This window comes from Solanum verrucosum, unplaced genomic scaffold (assembly GCF_900185275.1).
Source record: "Solanum verrucosum unplaced genomic scaffold, falcon-dt-bn FXZP01000252.1, whole genome shotgun sequence".
In the NCBI taxonomy this organism is placed as follows: domain Eukaryota; kingdom Viridiplantae; phylum Streptophyta; class Magnoliopsida; order Solanales; family Solanaceae; genus Solanum; species Solanum verrucosum.
In genome coordinates, this window is record NW_026019988.1 from 5,419,732 (window position 1) to 5,438,426 (window position 18,695).

The window sequence follows — 18,695 nt, forward strand, 5'->3', positions numbered from 1 at the left end:
TCTGCTTTCCCATGTTATTGAGCCAAAAAAGAAAAGATGTATTCAAAAGAGGTTCGTTTTTTCTGAATCCAAGATAAACGCGCTTATAGCCTTGGTTGTTGCAGAATCCTGCGTGCAAAACCCAACAAGGAACGAGATCGTGAGCGCCCTCCTCTACAAATGTGCCGCTTCTTCTTCTACTACCAATTTTGGGCGATCTCAATTAGTCCTACCCTTAAACTTGCAAAGTCAGGCAAGTTTACAACCACCACCACCACCAACAACCATAGGAAATATTCTCACTATCTTTTCCACACCAATATATGAAAACTACGAACGAAACCTCAAACTGCCAAAATTAGTAACCGATATAAGAAAGTCCAAACACGACCTCTCCACCAAAAACAATATACAAGAAAATATGTTTGTTACAGAGATGTTGGAGGCATATAGAACAGGTATATTGCCATTTCAACAAAGGGATTGTGATGTTTATATGATTACTAGTATATTAGCATTCAAATTCGAAAAGATTTTGGACTTGGGAAGCCTGCTAGAGCAAGCAAAGGAAGTGGTCCATCTAGCAACACTTTTATCTTAATGAATACACCAGATGATCATGGCAGAGGAGTTGAAGCCTTTGTAAATTTGAATGAAGAAGATATGTCTGTTTTCATCAATGACAAAGACCTCCTCCAATTTGCTACTCCATTTTAGGGGACAAATTAAAATGAACTAAGTTGATAGCGTGCCAGTACACTGTTAGTTTAAATACAATGTTTGTTTTGATTGTTACTTATATTCTACTGTATCGTATCGTTTAAATCAATCATTATGTAACGATCGATTTGGTGTGATCACTTTGTTACCTTAATATTTTCTTCTCATTTTATCTTTATTTATTATTTAAAAATCACATTTCATCTTTTATCCTACCTTTTCTAAAGTAAGTTAGTAACAACCATATTTTCTTAAACTTGAAGAACATTATAAAAATGATCAACTCATGACTACCTTAAGTTTTAATCTTGGGGAAAAAAACAAATGGACGATTTTTACATTTGTTTTGGATATTCCTAAAGGACATATCAAAACATGACTCCACTTAACAACAACAACATACCCAGTGTAATCCCACAAGTCGGGTCTGGGGAGGATAGAGTGTACACATATCTTACCCCTACTTCGTAAAGATAAAGAGGTTGTTTCCAATAAACCCTCAGCTTAACTAAAGCCTGCCAAATAGTTTGAAAAAGGATACAGATACGGGAGCAATAACAACAACAAATTAATGCGAAATGAAGAGTGTTACACAACATATTGGAGAAAGAACAGTAACGAAAACGAAATAATGCAATAATCGGCTACAAATACATCTATCTGAAACAAAATTAAGTTTTAAAGTTCACAATCATACCATATGCACAATGGATGAAAAGAGGTATCTTCTGAGCTCTTTTTCTACAAGCCCACTTAACAGCAGCCTCTATATCAGCTGGCTGAGGTGACCTTGTATCCCAAGTAGGAATACACAAAAATGCATGATTTCCAGTAAACTCCAACATCCTAGGCATCTCACAAGTACAATCAATAATAGCAGGATTACCAGGTGGCAATTTATCAAGTGAACAAGGCCAACCACTACAAAAAAAACCCCAAATTGCCAACAGATTTTACTAACAACTTAAGTTGGTTAGTATTCTACTAACAAATTACCAACATATTTCTAACTGAATTATATTTTAAAACTCAACAACGAAATTCTAACAGATTACCAACCAATATCTTACTAACTAGGTATTTTAGTTGGTAAATACGGCGAGAAAAAATGGCGCCAAATTTAGCAACATTCTATCAATGGATTACCAACTGAAATATTATTAACGCACACCTTTTGTTGGTAATATTACCAACGAAGTATATATCGGTTGGTAAATATGACAAAAAATTGTTTATATAATTTATTAACATATTACCAATGAATTACTAACCAAACATTTACCAACGGCAAGATTGTGTTGTTAAATTTACCAACCAAATATAAATGTGTTGGTAAATTAGTAATGAAATGTAATTTGTTGGTACACTTGCCAACCAATATCCAATTAGTTGGAAATCTTGCCGACGAATAAAGATTGTAGTTTGTAAATTACTAACATCATTAAAATAGTTGGTAATATACCAACCGATCATTAATCCATTGGTAAAATTTACCAACATATTAATTATTAGTTGGTAATATTACATATGAATGTTTAGTTGAATAGTAACTATTACCAATGGTGATAAAATTTATTGGTAAATTATTAATTACTAACTTATATTTGAATAGTTGGTAAATTTACCAATTGAAGTTAAATTTTTTTGTAAATCAGCGTCTAGTGTTGAGGCTTTCATATTCAGTTTGTGTCGTTAGGCGTTTTAACTTTTAAATTTTAAGCCAAAATTTGACTTTCATCAATATTTTTGGTAAACGTGCTCAGATTAGAACTATGTCAGTGTCATTAGCTTCGAAAGGTTATTTTTTATCTAACAGGAAGGTTGGTTTAAGTTTTGAGGCTTCCGCTTTTTGTTTGTGCCGTTAGGTGTATTAAATATTTATGTTTTGATCAATATTTTTGTGAACATGCTCAGATGAGAATTCCGTCAGCGTAATTAACACCAAAGGTCATTTTTTATCTAGTAGGAATGTTGGTTCGGGTTTTGAGGCTTTCATTTTTAGTGTGTGCCGTTAGGTGTTTTAACTTATAAATTTTGGCCAAAATTTAACTTCGGTCAATATATTTGATAAACGTGCTCAGATGAGAATTTTAACAATGCAGTTAGATGCGGAAGGTCATTTTTGATGTAATAAGATAGAGAGTTCGGGTTTTGAGGCTTCCATTTTTAGTTTGTGTAGTTAGGCATTTTAACTTTTAACTTTTGGCCAAAATTTCACTTTGGTCAATATTTTTGGTAATCGTGCTCGAATTGAAATTTTGTCACCGCGATTAGCCATATAAGTTCAGTTTTGGTCTCATAGGATGGTTGGTTCGGGTTTTGAGACTTTTATTTTCAGTTTGTGTCATTAAACGTTTTAACTTTTAACTTTTGGCTAAAATTTAAATTAGGTCAAATTTTTGGGAAACTTGCTCAAATTTGAATTTCGTTAGCGCGGTTAGCTCTAGAAGGTCATTTTTCGTCTTATAGGATAGCTGGTTTGGATTTTGAGGTTTTCATATTCAGTTTATACCGTTATGCGTTTTAACTTTTAACTTTTGGCCAAAATTTGACTTTGCTTAACATTTTTTATAAATGTGCTCTGATGAGAATTCAGTTAGCGCGATTAGCTTCGAAAGGTCATTTTTATATCTAATAGGATGGTTGGTTCAGGTTTTAAGGCTTCCATTTTCAGTTTGTGCTGTTAGGCATTTTAACTTTTGGCCAAAATTTAGATTTGGTCAATATTTTTGGTAAACGTGTTCAAATTAAAATTTTTGATGTAATGATATGTGTCATATTGAGATTAATTTAACTTGTTATCATAGATTTTGCATTGTTTCATTTAAATATGATTTATAAAATTGATATTAATATTTTTGGATTTATATTTGTGCTCTTAGATTTTTAAATGCAATAAATTAAAAAATATTTTACTATTGGATAATCATTCAGTTAATAATATTTTGAACATATTTTCAATCAATTACTAACCTAACATTGAACTTGAATGATACATTACCAACAAACTAACTATCAATTAGTAAATTTATTAGAAAAAACAAATAATCATACTAACGCATTTAAAATTTATTAATAACAAGGGTTGTGGTGGAGTGGTAAGTACTCCTTCATCCTTAACCAAGAGGTCTCGGGTTCGATTCCCCTTGGGTACGGAGTCGCCTTTGTTAGGGAGCACAGTGGTCTCGAGTTCGATTCCCCTTGGGTACGAAGTCGCCTTTGTTATGGAGCGCAGTGGTCTCGGGTTCGATTCCCCTTGGGTACAGAGTCGCCTTTGTTAAGGAGTGCTTTACCCCCCAATGTGGGACTTCCCGACGTGAATCCGACTTTAGTCGGGATCCAATGTGGGTACCGGACACCGGATGGGAAACCAAAAAAAAAAGTACTTAAAATTTATTGGTAAATTACCAACATAAATTTTCTATTACTAAAATTGCCAACCAATTACCAATGTATCTAGAAAAGTTTACTATCAGACATTTGTTACTATAATTACCAACGTATTACAAACGGAGTCGAATAATGAAGAAAAAAAATTACTAACTCCTTTTCAATTCATTAGTAAAGGTACTAGCGATATACTAACAAAAAATTAGTTGGTGAATTTACCAATGGAAATTTCAAGGCCATGTTTCAAAATTCTGTAACATCTTTTGGTGTTTACCAACTGATTTTTGATTGGTAAGTTTACCAACAAATTAAAATCGGTTGGTAATATTTACCGACGAGCCTTTTAGCAACGGATTAATATAAGTTGGCATTTGGTTGGTAACTCAATTTGTCAACCAATTTGATCAATTTACCAACGAATATTTTTGTTGGTAATTGGGGTTCCTTTTGTAGTGAACCCCCAACATACAACCCTTCAGAAATCTCACTATATGGAGGTTCCCCACTCTTCATTCTTCTCAAAGCTGAAAAGCCCCTAACAAAATACAAGTAAGGACTAAACATAAAAAGTGACCAAATTGGAAATGTCCCATCTGAGTTTTCCCCCAAAAGAATTGGAAGATCAATTGAAGGGTTAGCAGCTAATGCTACCAATAAAGATGCCAATGATGCATACAAACAAGGTATTGACAATAATGGGTATCCATAATTCCTGAGAGTTGCAAATAATATGAATAAAGTTACTGACTTAGGCCTATAAGCACAGAAATTCCAACACCCATTTCAGTTCTTGACCAAAAGAATCGATTTTTAAGCCGAAAAATCAGATACAAAGTCGAAAATTCAAATGGGTTATACCCAATTCAAGAAAATACGAGAAGGGAAAATCTTAAGGCAAATAGGCAAATAGGCAAAACAAAATTGAGTGTCTAATGGAGAGAAAGAGGGAAAATCAAGAAGACAGAGGCAAATCGCTTGATGAGAGGGGAAAGAATTAGGAGTTGTTTGGTTGGGAGTTAGGAACCTAATTAGAAAAATCATAGTATCATATATATATATATATATATATAATATACTAGATATGGGACCCCGTGTCAGCACGGGGCCCAATATATGCTACTGTTTTTGTTTTAATTTATGTGGTACATATGAAATTTGAAGTTAATCAATTTTTTAGTATGTTTTTATATATTTTAAGTTGCTAATTATTTTTATTTAGAGTATGTTTTACGTAAATATATTATAAATCACAATAATTAACAAGTTAATATAAAAAAAAAACTTATAAAAAATTCATTGACTTTTGAAATTTCATTTGTATCACATAAATCAGGACAAAGCGAGTAATATATTTGAAAATTACATAAAACGTATTATAACTCACAATAATTAGCAACTTAAAATATCTATATATCTATATTTCTCTCAATTTATGCGGTATAGATGAAATTATGAAAGTTAAATAAAACTTTTTATATGTTTTCAAATATTTTAAGCAATTAATTATTATGATTTATATACTTTTTACATAAAAATTTATTTATATAAAGTATAAAAGAAAAAATTTTAAAAAAGGAAATATAAATGTCAGCAGGAGTCTAATCTATGCTAATTTCTATGTTTTAATTATTGTAATACCGATTGAATTTGGAGAGCCAACTAAATTTTTTTAAAGGATTTTTTTTATAAATTTTAAGTTGTTAATTATTATAATTTATAATATTTTTATTAATTTTTAACCAATATATGTTTTTCTCTGTCTCAATTACATGAGACATATGAAATTTGGAGAGTCAACTAAAATTTTAAAATATGTTAAGTTGTTAATTATTATACTTATAGTACTATTACGTGATTTTCAAATAAAATATGTAATTTTTTTATTTCAATTTATATGTCATTGATATAATTACATATATTAAGTAATGAAGAATTAATGTCTAAATTATGTGACACCTATGAATTTTGGAGTGTAAATCAAATTAGTTATATGATTTAAAAAAAATAAAGCGGTCAATTATTACAATTTATAATACTTTTTATATATTTTTTAAATGATATATATATATATATATATATCTCTTTATGATATTGATATTAGTATTATAATAAATTAAATTTTATTATTTTTAGAATTATGATCTCAATTGTCAGCCTATGCCACATTATAAAATGTTCCAAAGTAGATATCAGATTTACAAAAATGTCGATGCCAGCTAAAGTAATAAAATAACATATAAGGAAATGAACCTATATATGTACATATAAAGCTGAATATAAACAATTTGATGTGGCATCTCTCTATGACCAGTATTTCTATTCATCTTTTTTCTCCTTTTTTGACATTTTATCTTTGTTTTGTATTTTTTTTAAAAAGTATTTATGTCATACCCGATTAATTATGCCCTTTATAACATCCATTACACTAATATAGATTTAAGTAAATGAAAATGGAAGATGAAAAGATAAAAAACTATTCATTTTTCATAACTGTTTATAATTATTTAGCCTATAAAATAAATAAAAAAAATAGTTGAGCATTTGTAACAAATAAGAACAAATTTCTTCACTTTGGCTCTTCTTCTTCTGACGATGATGATCAATATATGGTATCAACTTCTGTCGCTAAGAAGTCCATCAAATTTCTAGGTCATGTGACTTTTTTAACAAAAAAGAAAGAGAAAATATCTCATGATTCTTGTGAAGACATTGATGTAAAGAAAGAGATTATGTAACAAAAAATTCTTTTCAAAATAAAAGACTTTTTGAAAAATTGTTTATTCCTCCTACAAGGAGAGAAAATTCATTGTGGTTGAGAAATTTATAAGAAGGTTGATTAGTGTTTCAAAGGGTAAGAAAAATTATTTGGAGAAAAATTCATTCTATTTATGGAATTCGTATCAAATTAGGAGGAGAACAAGCAAAAATTTATTTTATGATTTGAAAAGAGAGAAAATTAGATATTATTTCTTTCAACCTCATTATTCTTCTAATTTCTTTCTTCTTTTATTTTGTCTTGATTTTTTGTATCTTTAATTAAAGTTTTTTTTCTTATTTATCTTTAATTAAAGTTTATATATATTTTCTTAAAAAAGAATTTAAAAAGATGATTATATTTAGTTCGTTTCCTCATCAACGCTATTAATCTCATAATTAAAGTTATTTATATTATTTTCTTAATTACTTTTTTTTTCTTTCAATTAATTATTGATTTGAAGAAATTAGTTATTATAACTTAATAAGAATTACACATGTATTTTGACATAATTGATTTGTTATTTTAAAAAATTTTGGATCATTTTTCATCTTAAAGTTTCTATCTATATGTAATAATAAAGCTAAAATAGAAAATGTGGGGTGACACCTTCTTAGCAATATATACTTATTTATTCTTATCAATGTTTCTGACATTTTTTGTTATTTTTTCCTTAAAATAATTGTTGCCTCGATTTTTAGTTTTAGTTTTATTTTTTTAGCATTTTCTAATTTTAAAAGACTGAAAAATTTATATTGAAAATTTACAAATATAAAAAATGATTTATTTAACTCCTATTATCATCAATATTATTATTAATTTGTTTTACTTCTTTTCTTAATCTTCATTTCATCATTAATGTAATTTATATCATTTTCTATATATATATATATATATTTGTGACATTTCTTAGAAGTTAGGATTACTATTTATTTATTTTTTAAAAATTTTGAATTCTTTTGTCATACTAAATACAACATGTTTTATTATAATTACATTTAATATATTAATCAATATGTTGTACGAATGAATTTTTTTTATCATTTCACAAAACAAAGGTTAAAATATAATTTATTATGATTAAGGAAAGATAAAATTATTATTCCAATATCCATAACTATATATAATACATTAAAAATTAATTGAAAGGCTGTAAATGGAAAAGGAATCACCATTTAAGGAATCATTAGTTTTAAATTTTTGGATCATTTCTTCTTCTAAAAGTTTCTATCCATATGTAACAATAAAGTTAAAATAGAAAATGTAGTGACACCATTCTTAGTAATAGATACTTATTTATTTTTATCAATTTTTTCTGACAATTTTGGTTATATTTTTCTTTAAAATAATTATTGCCTCGATTTTTTTTTAACATTTATTTTTAATTTTAAAAGATTGGAAATTTTATGTTAAAAATTTAAATAATAGAAAAAATGATTTATTTAACTTTATCATCATCAATACTACTAATTATTTGACGTTTTTTCTTAATCTTCATCTCATCATTAATGTTATTTATATAATTTTCTTAAATCACTTATTTTTTCTTTTTTAACTCTTTTATATATATAAAGTTGGATATGTAAATGATGATGCAACATTTCTTAGAAGCTAAGATTCTATTTATCTAATTTCTCCAATTTTTGAGTTCTTTTGTCATACTAAATACAATATGTTTTATTATAATTACATTCAATATAGTAAACAATATGTTCTAGGAATTAAAACAAAATTATCATTTCAGAAAAATTAATGTTAAATTATAATTTTATTATGATTAAGGAAGATAAAGATATTATTTCAATATCCCATAACCACATTCAATACATTAGAAATTAATTGGATATAACTGTAAATGAAAAATGAATCACCATTTAAGAAAATAAATGTTTGCAATACCATAATAATTAAGGAGAGAGTAAGATATTATTTTAATATCCAAATTCGGAACTTTTAATCTACTACTCAATTAAAAAGAAAATGCATTTAATAACATTAAAAAGTTATTAGTTTAATATTTTTTCTCATTGTACTAATTCAATTCAATCAAACTTAATTTTAAAGATAAAATAACAGCTTCATTTTAATTGTTATCAATATATTTCAAAAAATTATCGTGAAAAGGCTTTTCTTGCACCTTATTTTAATTTTCATATACTATTGTTATTTTTTCTTTCATTTTTCAATGATTTTTTATTTCGATTTAAAATTTAATGTTTATTCTTAAAACTCTAATGGTACAAATTAAGGTGGAGTATAATATAATAAATGATGATTCTTCTACTAAATAAGAAGATATAACGAAATTGAAAGGGTGAAGCTTTTTTTTTTTTTTAAATGGATAGGAAATTCTATTAAGGTATCATTATGTCATTATTCAATATATTTTTAATATAAATTTCATTTGCTGATGCATTTGTTTAGTACTCCCTCTGTCCCTAACTTGTTCACTTTTTTTTATAGTTGTCTCTAATTACTTGTCCATTTTGACAAATCAAGAAAGAACATTTTTTTTACCTATTATACCCTCAATTGAATGACTAATTACTTTGAAAATTGCAGAATTTTTCATCTACTTCATAATTAATAGGGGTAAAATTATAAACTCACTATGTCATTAATTGATTTCTTAATAAATGTGTCAATTTAAAAGTGGACAAGTAATTAGGGACAGAGGGAGTATTACAATATTATTTGACATTATGAGATATTTCTTAGACATTTAAGGAGAATGGTACACCGGAATATATATTATATATTAAAGGATCAACTTCATGCAATGGAAGAATTTGTTATTAGCAAATATATTTTAACTTATTTGATAAAAAATATATTCTTCCTCATTTAATAGATGTAAAATTTGTGAAGCTTTATTTTTTTCACAATCTTCATATTATTAAAACAAATAATAATATTACGATTAAACAACAGAGTAAATATAAAATTAATAAAAAATATTTAATTTAAATGATCGCGCGAAGTGCGGCCAAGTTTTCTAATTTAAAACAAAAAAGTAAAATTTAAATGGGTCTATTATAGAATTCCTAGAAATCCAAGTTGAAAAATTATGTTAAAAATGGAAAATAAAAAGTGAAATAAATTTAATTGAGAGTTATCCTTCGTCTATCCCATTTTATGTGACACTTTTTATTTCTCGAGAATCAAATAGTTTAAGTTTGACCATAAATTTGCGTATGATATCTTCAATTTTTTAAAAAAATTTAGAGAAATTAGATAAATAGTAATCTTAGCTTCTAAGAAATGCCACATCATCATTTACATATCCAACTTTTATATATATAAAAGAGTTAAAAAAGCAAAAATAAGTGATTTAAGAAAATTATATAAATAGCATTAATATTGAGATGAAGATTAAGAAAAAACGTCAAATAAATTAGTAGTATTGATGATGATAAAAGTTAAATAAATCATTTTTTCTATTATTTAAATTTTTAACATGAAATTTTCAATCTTTTAAAATTAAAAATAAATGTTAAAAATAAAAATCGAGGCAATAATTATTTTAAAGAAAAATATAACCAAAATTGTCAGAAAAACATGTGTACAGAAAGCAGTACACATTCCAATGTGTAGAAAAAGTAGAAGTAGATGAAGTTACTTTAGTTCATCTTTTTGGTGGGCCTCAATGTACAATTTCTATAGCTTTTAGTCCAGCTCTTTAGTGCAGTGTTGGTCCTCCCAAACTGCCATTTCTAAATAGGAGTAAAGTAATGTATATATATAAATATTTTATTTTGAGACACGAGTTGCCTTTTTGGCCAGTTTTCATCAGTTAGGTGGTTTTATGACCTTCATTGCATGGAGTTATTCTGTTGAGTACCAAATGTACACATATATAAGTGAATCACTTGAAGACTGCAAGTTAGACGATTTCTGAAGAAATTCTGGCTATAAAGCATGCTACTATGACTACTAAGATTACATTTGTCACCCTCAAATGAAGCTCTATATCAGCTCTAAAAGCAAGTAAAAGAGGTATGTGATTAGCTTCTAATTTTGCGAGCCAAGTACCTTTTATTGACCGTAAATCCAATAATGCCATGCGCATGACATACCATTAATGGTTGCGCTTCTTGATCCCAGAAAAATGATACAAAAGGAAAGGGAACAAAAGAGAATTCCTATTTTGTATTCTTTGTTTTTTTGAATCACAGGGTAAAAAGCTAATGACCATTGTGAAAATATTCCACCTTCTAAGCAAACTAAAGTGGTAAATTCATGGAAAATTCAATCAGCTATACGTGTATGAGTTTTTCAGTCCAAGATATATGCTTTCTGTGTAAGAGTAGTGTGACAAAAGAATTACCTAGGATCAATGTCGAATGCTATAGATTGATTGCATAGAAGATGTTTGTAAACTTGCTGGAACGTGTTATACTCCTTTCATTGGGGCATTTCATCAAACATACTGAATGCATCAATGCTCTTCTTGTTATTTTCTTCTTTATGTTTTAGTAGCAATTCTCTGTTATAAGTGTTGTAACAATTAAGGCATCAAAGTAGAATAATATTCTTCAGGAAGAACTTAATAAACAACCACATGTATAATAAAATCCACCATGCAGAAAGTGGAAAATTAAATATTTAAAATCAGACGACTATACTAAGGAAACATAAAACATAAATATGAATATAATTTCATAGGTAGAGTGAAGATTGTTAATCAAAGAAAATTTGTAGATCCTAACTCAATAATCTCCGAAAAACAAATATTTACTTGATTATCGAAAAAGGAATGAAGCAGAATATTAAACACGAATCAAATACTCACATGCAAACGGGGAATTGAGACATAGCTCTGTAATTGAAAATTTATAAAATGAGTAGTTTACCATTGAAGACATGTTCGGAAGCTCGAATAAACAGACACAGAAATAAAAGAGAAGAAGACTGAAGAAAGAGACCTGGATATAGAAGTTGAAGTGGATGTGCCAAATAGTTAAACACGTGTGGAGGGTTTTAATTGAAGTGCAATACGTGTCGACAGAGTAAAAAATAACTCTAAATTCACCGTACAAATTAGATAACTTTTGGTACAATTCGTTGAAGCTGTGTTCGTACACCAACTCCCATTTCTAATAAAGGGTAAATACTAGATATGGGACTCCGTGCCAGCACGGGGCCCAATATATGTTACTATTTCTGTTTTAATTTATGTGGTACGTATGAAATTTGAAGTTAATCAATTTTTTAGTATGTTTTTATATATTTTAAGTTGCTAATTATTTTTATTTAGAGTATGTTTTACGTAAATATATTATAAATCACAATAAATAACAAGTTAATTTAAAAAAAAAAACTTATAAAAAATTCACTGACTTTTGAAATTTCATTTGTATCACATAAATCAGGACAAAACGTGTAATATATATGAAAATGACATAAAACGTACTATAACTCACAATCATTAGCAACTTAAAATATCTATATATCTATATTTCTCCCAATTTATGTGGTATAGATGAAATTTTGAAAGTTAACAAAAACTTTTTATATGTTTTCAAATATTTTAAGCTATTAATTATTATGATTTATAATACTTTTTACATAAAAAATTTATTTATATAAAGTATAAAAGAAAATTTTTTTAAAAAGGAAACATAAATGTTAGCAGGAGTCCAATCTATGTTAATTTCTATGTATTAATTATTGTAATACCGATTGAATTTGGAGAGCCAACTAAATTTTTTAAAAGAATTTTTTATAAATTTTAAGTTGTTAATTATTATAATTTATAATATTTTTATTAATTTTAAAACTAAAATTTTAAAATATGTTAAGTTGTTAATTATTATACCTTATAGTACTATTACGTGATTTTCAAATAAAATATGTAATTTTTTTTATTTCAATTTATATGTCATTGATATAATTACATATATTAAGTAATGAAGAATTAATGTCTAAATTATGTGACACCTATGAATTTTGGAGTGTAAATCAAATTAGTTATATGATTTAAAAAAAATAAAGCGGTTAATTATTACAATTTATAATACTTTTTATATATTTTTTAAATGATATATATATATATATATATATATATATATATATATATATATATATATATCTTTATGATATTGATATTAGTATTATAATAAATTAAATTTTATTATTTTTAAATTTATGATCTCAATTGTCAGCCCATGCCACATTATAAAATGTTCCAAAGTAGATATCAGATTTACAAAAATGTCGATGCCAGCTAAAGTAATAAAATAACATCTAAGGGCATGAACCTATATATGTATATATAAAGTTGAATATAGACAATCTGATGTGGCATCTCTCTACGACCAGTATTTCTATTCATCTTTTTTCTCCTTTTTTTGTCATTTTATCTTTGTTTTGTATTTCTTATTTGTATTTTTTTTTAAAAAGTATTTATATCATACCCGATTAATTATGCCCTTTATAACATCCAATACACTAATATAGATTTAAGTAAATGAAAATAGAAGATGAAAAGATAAAAACTATTCATTTTTCATAACTGTTTATAATTATTGAGCCTATAAAATAAAAAAAAATAGTTGAGCATTTGTAACAAATAAGAACAAATTTCTTCACTTTGGTTCTTCTTCTTCTGACGATGATGATCAATATATGGTATCAACTTCTGTCGCTAAGAAGTCCATCTAATTTCTAGGTCATGTGACTTTTTTAACAAAAGAGAAAGAGAGAATATCTCATGATTCTTGTGAAGACATTGATGTAAAGAAAGAGATTATGTAACAAAAATTTCTTTTCAAAATAAAAGACTTTTTGAAAAAATGTTTATTCCTCCTACAAGGAGAGAAAATTCATTGTGGTTAACAAATTTATAAGAAGGCTGATTAGTGTTTCAAAGGGTAAGAAAAATTAGTTGGAGAAAAATTCATTCTATTTATGGAATTCGTATCAAATTAGGAGGAGAACAAGCAAAAAATTATTTTGTGATTTGAAAAGAGAGAAAATTAGATATTATTTCTTTCAACCTCATTATTCTTCTAATTTCTTTCTTCTTTTATTTTGTCTTGATTTTTGTATCTTTAAAGTTTTTTTTTCTTATTTATCTTTAATTAAAGTTTATATATATTTTCTTAAAAAAGATGATCATATTTAGTTCCTTTCCTCATCAATGCTATTAATCTCATAATTAGTGTTATTTATATTATTTTCTTAATTACTTTTTTTTTCTTTCATTTAATTATTCATTTGAAGAAATTAGTTATTATAACTTTATAAGAATTACACATGTATTTTTACATAATTGATTTGTTATTTTAAATTTTTTGGATCATTCTTCATCTTAAAGTTTCTATCTATATGTAATAATAAAGCTAAAATAGAAAATGTGGGGTGACACATTTTTAGCAATAGATACTTATTTATTCTTATCAATGTTTCTGACATTTTTTGTTATTTTTTCCTTAAAATAATTGTTGCCTCGATTTTTAGTTTTAGTTTTATTTTTTTAGCATTTTCTAATTTTAAAAGACTGAAAAATTTATATTGAAAATTTACAAAAAATAAAAAATGATTTATTTAACTCCTATCATCATCAATATTATTATTAATTTGTTTTACTTCTTTTCTTAATCTTCATTTCATCATTAATGTAATTTATATCATTTTCTTATATATATATATATATATTTGTGACATTTCTTAGAAGTTAGGATTATTAGTTATTTATTTTTTTAAAATTTTGAATTCTTTTGTCATACTAAATACAACATGTTTTATTATAATTACATTTAATATATTAATGAATATGTTGTACGAATGAAAAGAAAATTATCATTTCACAAAAACAAAGGTTAAAATATAATTTATTATGCTTAAGGAAAGATAAAATTATTATTCCAATATCCATAACCATATATAATACATTAAAAATTAATTGAAAAGTTGTATATGGAAAAGGAATCACCATTTAAGGAATCATTATTTTTAAATTTTTGGATCATTTCTTCTTCTAAAAGTTTCTATCCATATGTAACAATAAAGTTAAAATAGAAAATGTAGTGACACCATTCTTAGTAATAGATACTTATTTATTTTTATCAATTTTTTCTGACAATTTTGGTTATATTTTTCTTTAAAATAATTATTGCCTCAATTTTTATTTTTATTTTTATTTTAAAAGATTGGAAATTTTATGTTAAAAATTTAAATAATAGAAAAAATGATTTATTTAACTTTTATCATCATCAATACTACTAATTTATTTGACGTTTTTTCTTAATCTTCATCTGATCACTAATGTTATTTATATAATTTTCTTAAATCACTTATTTTTTCTTTTTTAACTCTTTTATATATATAAAGTTGGATATGTAAATGATGATGTAACATTTCTTAGAAGCTAAGATTACTATTTATCTAATTTCTCCAATTTTTGAGTTCTTTTGTCATACTAAATACAATATGTTTTATTATAATTACATTCAATATAGTAAACAATATGTTCTAGGAATTAAAACAAAATTATCATTTCAAAAAAATAAATATTAAATTATAATTTTATTATGATTAAGGAAAGATAAAGATATTATTTCAATATCCCATAACCACATTCAATACATTAGAAGTTAATTGGATATAACTATAAATGAAAAATGAATCACCATTTAAGGAAAATAAATGTTTGCAATACCATAATAATTAAGGAGAGAGTAAGATATTATTTTAATATCCTAATTCGGAACTTTTAATCTACTACTCAATTAAAAAGAAAATGCATTTAATAACATTAAAAAGTTATTAGTTTAATATTTTTTCTCATTGTACTAATTCAATTCAATCAAACTTAATTTTAAAGATAAAATAACAGCTTCATTTTAATTGTTATCAATATATTTCAAAAAATTATCGTGAAAAGGCTTTTCTTGCACCTTATTTTAATTTTCATATACTATTATTATTTTTTCTGTCAATTTCGATTTAAATTTAATGTTTATTCTTAAAACTTTGATGGTACAATTAAGGTGGAGTAGAATATAATAAATGATGATTCTTCTACTAAATAAGAAGATATAACGAAATTGAAAGGGTGAATTTTTTATTTTTTTTAAATGGATAGGAAATTCTATTAAGGTATCATTACGTCATCATTCAATATATTTTTAATATAAATTTCATTTGGTGATGCATTTGTTTAGTACTCTCTCTGTCCCTAATTACTTGTTCACTTTTCCTTTTATAGTTGTCTCTAATTACTTGTCCATTTTGACAAATCAAGAAAGAACATTTTTTTTACCTATTATACCCTCAATTAAATGAGTACTTTGAAAATTGCAGAACTTTTCATTTACTTCATAATTAATAGGGGTAAAATGATAAACTCACTATGTCATTAATTGATTTCTTAGTAAATGTGTCAATTTAAAAGTGGACAAGTAATTAGGGACAGAGGGAGTATTGCTGTCACGCCCCGAGCCTACACCCTGGGCGGGACCGGCACCCGGAGACCATTTCTAGCCCCAAGCGAACCCTTGGCCTGGCTTTCTTAACTCAGCGGAAACCTCAACAGAATAACTCAATGCAATGCAATATTACAAAACAACTTAACTTATAAAATATGGCCATAAAGGCAACTCGAATCTCAAAATAGAATATTTACATATATATATAGATGAGAGACTCAAAACTAACTGACTGACTGTCTGTCTATGAAGCCTCTAAAATACTGAGATGGATGTTGGGACAGACCCCGCAACATCCTAATAAAACAAAAACTAAGAACACAAAATAATTGAGTCCTCCGGAATGCAAGGAGGCTCACCACTGACTCTGGAGTGCTCAGCTGAATCAACGACGTGCAGGATGCTGATCCGGGGTACCTGAATCTGCATCATCAAACGATGCAGGCCAACTGGCATCAGTACATGGAATGTACGAGTATGCAAGCTGGAAAACTAAGCAACAAAGGCTAGAAGGAAAACTGGAAGAAACTGAATAGCTTACCTGGCTCAACTTAACTCAACCTGACTGACTTCTTTCAATATAAGGCAATTTAAAACAAGTGCGATATAAAGAAAGATTGCTTAAAACATGCTATGAACTCTGTGTGTATACAAGGATACAATAAGCCTGAAATGTGTATAAAAATACAATGAACTGATGTATATAAAAAATACAATAATCTCTGTGTATGAAAATACAATAACTGCTGTGGGAGTTTCTCTAACCGACAACCATCACATAAGAGCTATAGTGATGATACAGCGATCGACCTCACGCTGCCAGAGCATCTTATACCCGGCCAAAGGTATAAGACCTGAACTGCCTAATGGATCCACTAGTCTAATCTGAAAAGGATTCATCTAAAAAGTATGATCCTTTTCTACCCATGGTGGCTAACATGGTTCTATGGGGGCTGTGGGTTCTTTGAACGCTCCCCCAATTCGGTGCTCGATACTACTCCCAAAAATGTACTGGCTCTTATGTTTTTAAAACATATTTCTTCCTGCTGATATGAGATAATTACTCAAAAACTAGCCCGAAGGCTTTTTGGAAATCTCAGTTTCCAACCTTGTTTAAATGTAAAAACATTTCTTTAAAACTTCTTTGGGAATACATAGTTCCCTAATAACTTTGAGAAAAGAACTCAACTTTAAACTCTTTACTTTACTTGAACTCTTGGCTTGATGTGAAACTCTTAACTTAACATGAAACTCTTAACTTTTGACTTGACTTGAAACTCAATACTTAACTTGGAACTTGAGCCTTAGAATGAAGTTAAAACGCTCAATGAAGACTCTTGGAAAACCTTAAAGACTTGCTTTGACTTACTTACTTCTAAGCTTGACTTCACTTGACTTGGAAACTAACTTCACTTGAATTGGAAACTAACTTCACTTGACTTGGAAACTAACTTCACTTGACTTGTAGTTTTACTTGACTTTTGGAAGTACCTTGGAGTGTTGGAAACAACTAGGAAACATAGGTATAATACCTAGGAACATGTATAAAAAAAGAAATGGTGAATGAAAGGGAAGGATTGGTGTCCTTGGCACTAGGAGAGGTGCAACAGCCCAGCCCCTTTTTCCCCAAAAATCCGACTTTTTCCCCTTGTTTCTTTCCAATTCTAAACCCTCTCAACCTCAAGGTTTCAGCAGCAACACTTAGAATCATAAAGACCCTTATTATACAATAGATTCAACTCAAAAATCACAGCCAGAAATCTGTACTAAATCAGCAAGAACTTCAACACAACACCACTACAACTTCAACAACCAATAAATCTTCTCTTGGAATTAAAAACGAGTTGGTGTGTGGGGGTATGAACCAACCAACACTAAGGATCATAAAATCCCTCAATATACAATAGGTCACAACTCAAATACACAGCCCAATCCTGTCCCACAACCAACAATAACTTCAACAACACAACTAACAACATCAACAACAACTAACAACTTCAACAACTTCAACAACAAATCCAATCTCTTCTCAAATCATAAAAACGAGCTTGGTATGTGGGGGGAAAGGATAAACCCACACTAAAGACTCACATACCTTGATAGGGATCACCCCCGACGAAAATCCACAATGATCTTGACAAATCTTGTTGATCTCCTCTTTCTTCTCTTCTTCTTCTCCTTCTTCTCTTCTTCTTCTCTTGAACCCTAACTCTTTCTCTTTCAAAATGGGACAAAATGATCCAAATATCAGCCTAATACAACAATATAAGCTCAAAAGAAATTATTTTTGAAAAGACCAAAATGCCCTTAAATTTCCGGAACGGAATCCCTGCCAACTGCCCAACTTTCAAAGATCATAACTCGCTCATACGAACTCGGAATCGAGCAAACTCAGTGGCGTTGGAAAGATCGTTCCACAA

General features: G+C 27.5%; 1 protein-coding gene across 1 annotated transcript; it reads right to left on the reverse strand.

The window, feature by feature from the left end:
* Positions 1-1,203: 1,203 nt before the first annotated feature.
* On the reverse strand, positions 1,204-4,871 carry LOC125818964 (uncharacterized). The gene is made up of 4 exons (XM_049498471.1): positions 4,838-4,871; positions 4,559-4,736; positions 1,397-1,620; positions 1,204-1,214 (listed from the first exon to the last, which is right to left on the reverse strand). Exons 1-4 carry the CDS (start codon positions 4,869-4,871, stop codon positions 1,204-1,206), a joined length of 447 nt encoding a protein of 148 aa, XP_049354428.1.
* Between the last annotated feature and the right edge of the window lie 13,824 nt (positions 4,872-18,695).

What these genes read in the sequence shown, in the direction of transcription:
- LOC125818964 (XM_049498471.1), bottom strand. Translation starts at nt 4,871, where the DNA reads ATGGGTGTTGGAATTTCTGTGCTTATAGGCCTAA. An exon ending in TTCTGTGCTTATAGGCCTAA is followed by an intron (nt 4,737 to 4,837) that starts GTCAGTAACTTT and finishes CTTTATTGGTAG; the next exon opens with CATTAGCTGCTAACCCTTCA. An exon ending in AGTGAGATTTCTGAAGGGTT is followed by an intron (nt 1,621 to 4,558) that starts GTATGTTGGGGG and finishes TTTTTTTTGTAG; the next exon opens with TGGTTGGCCTTGTTCACTTG.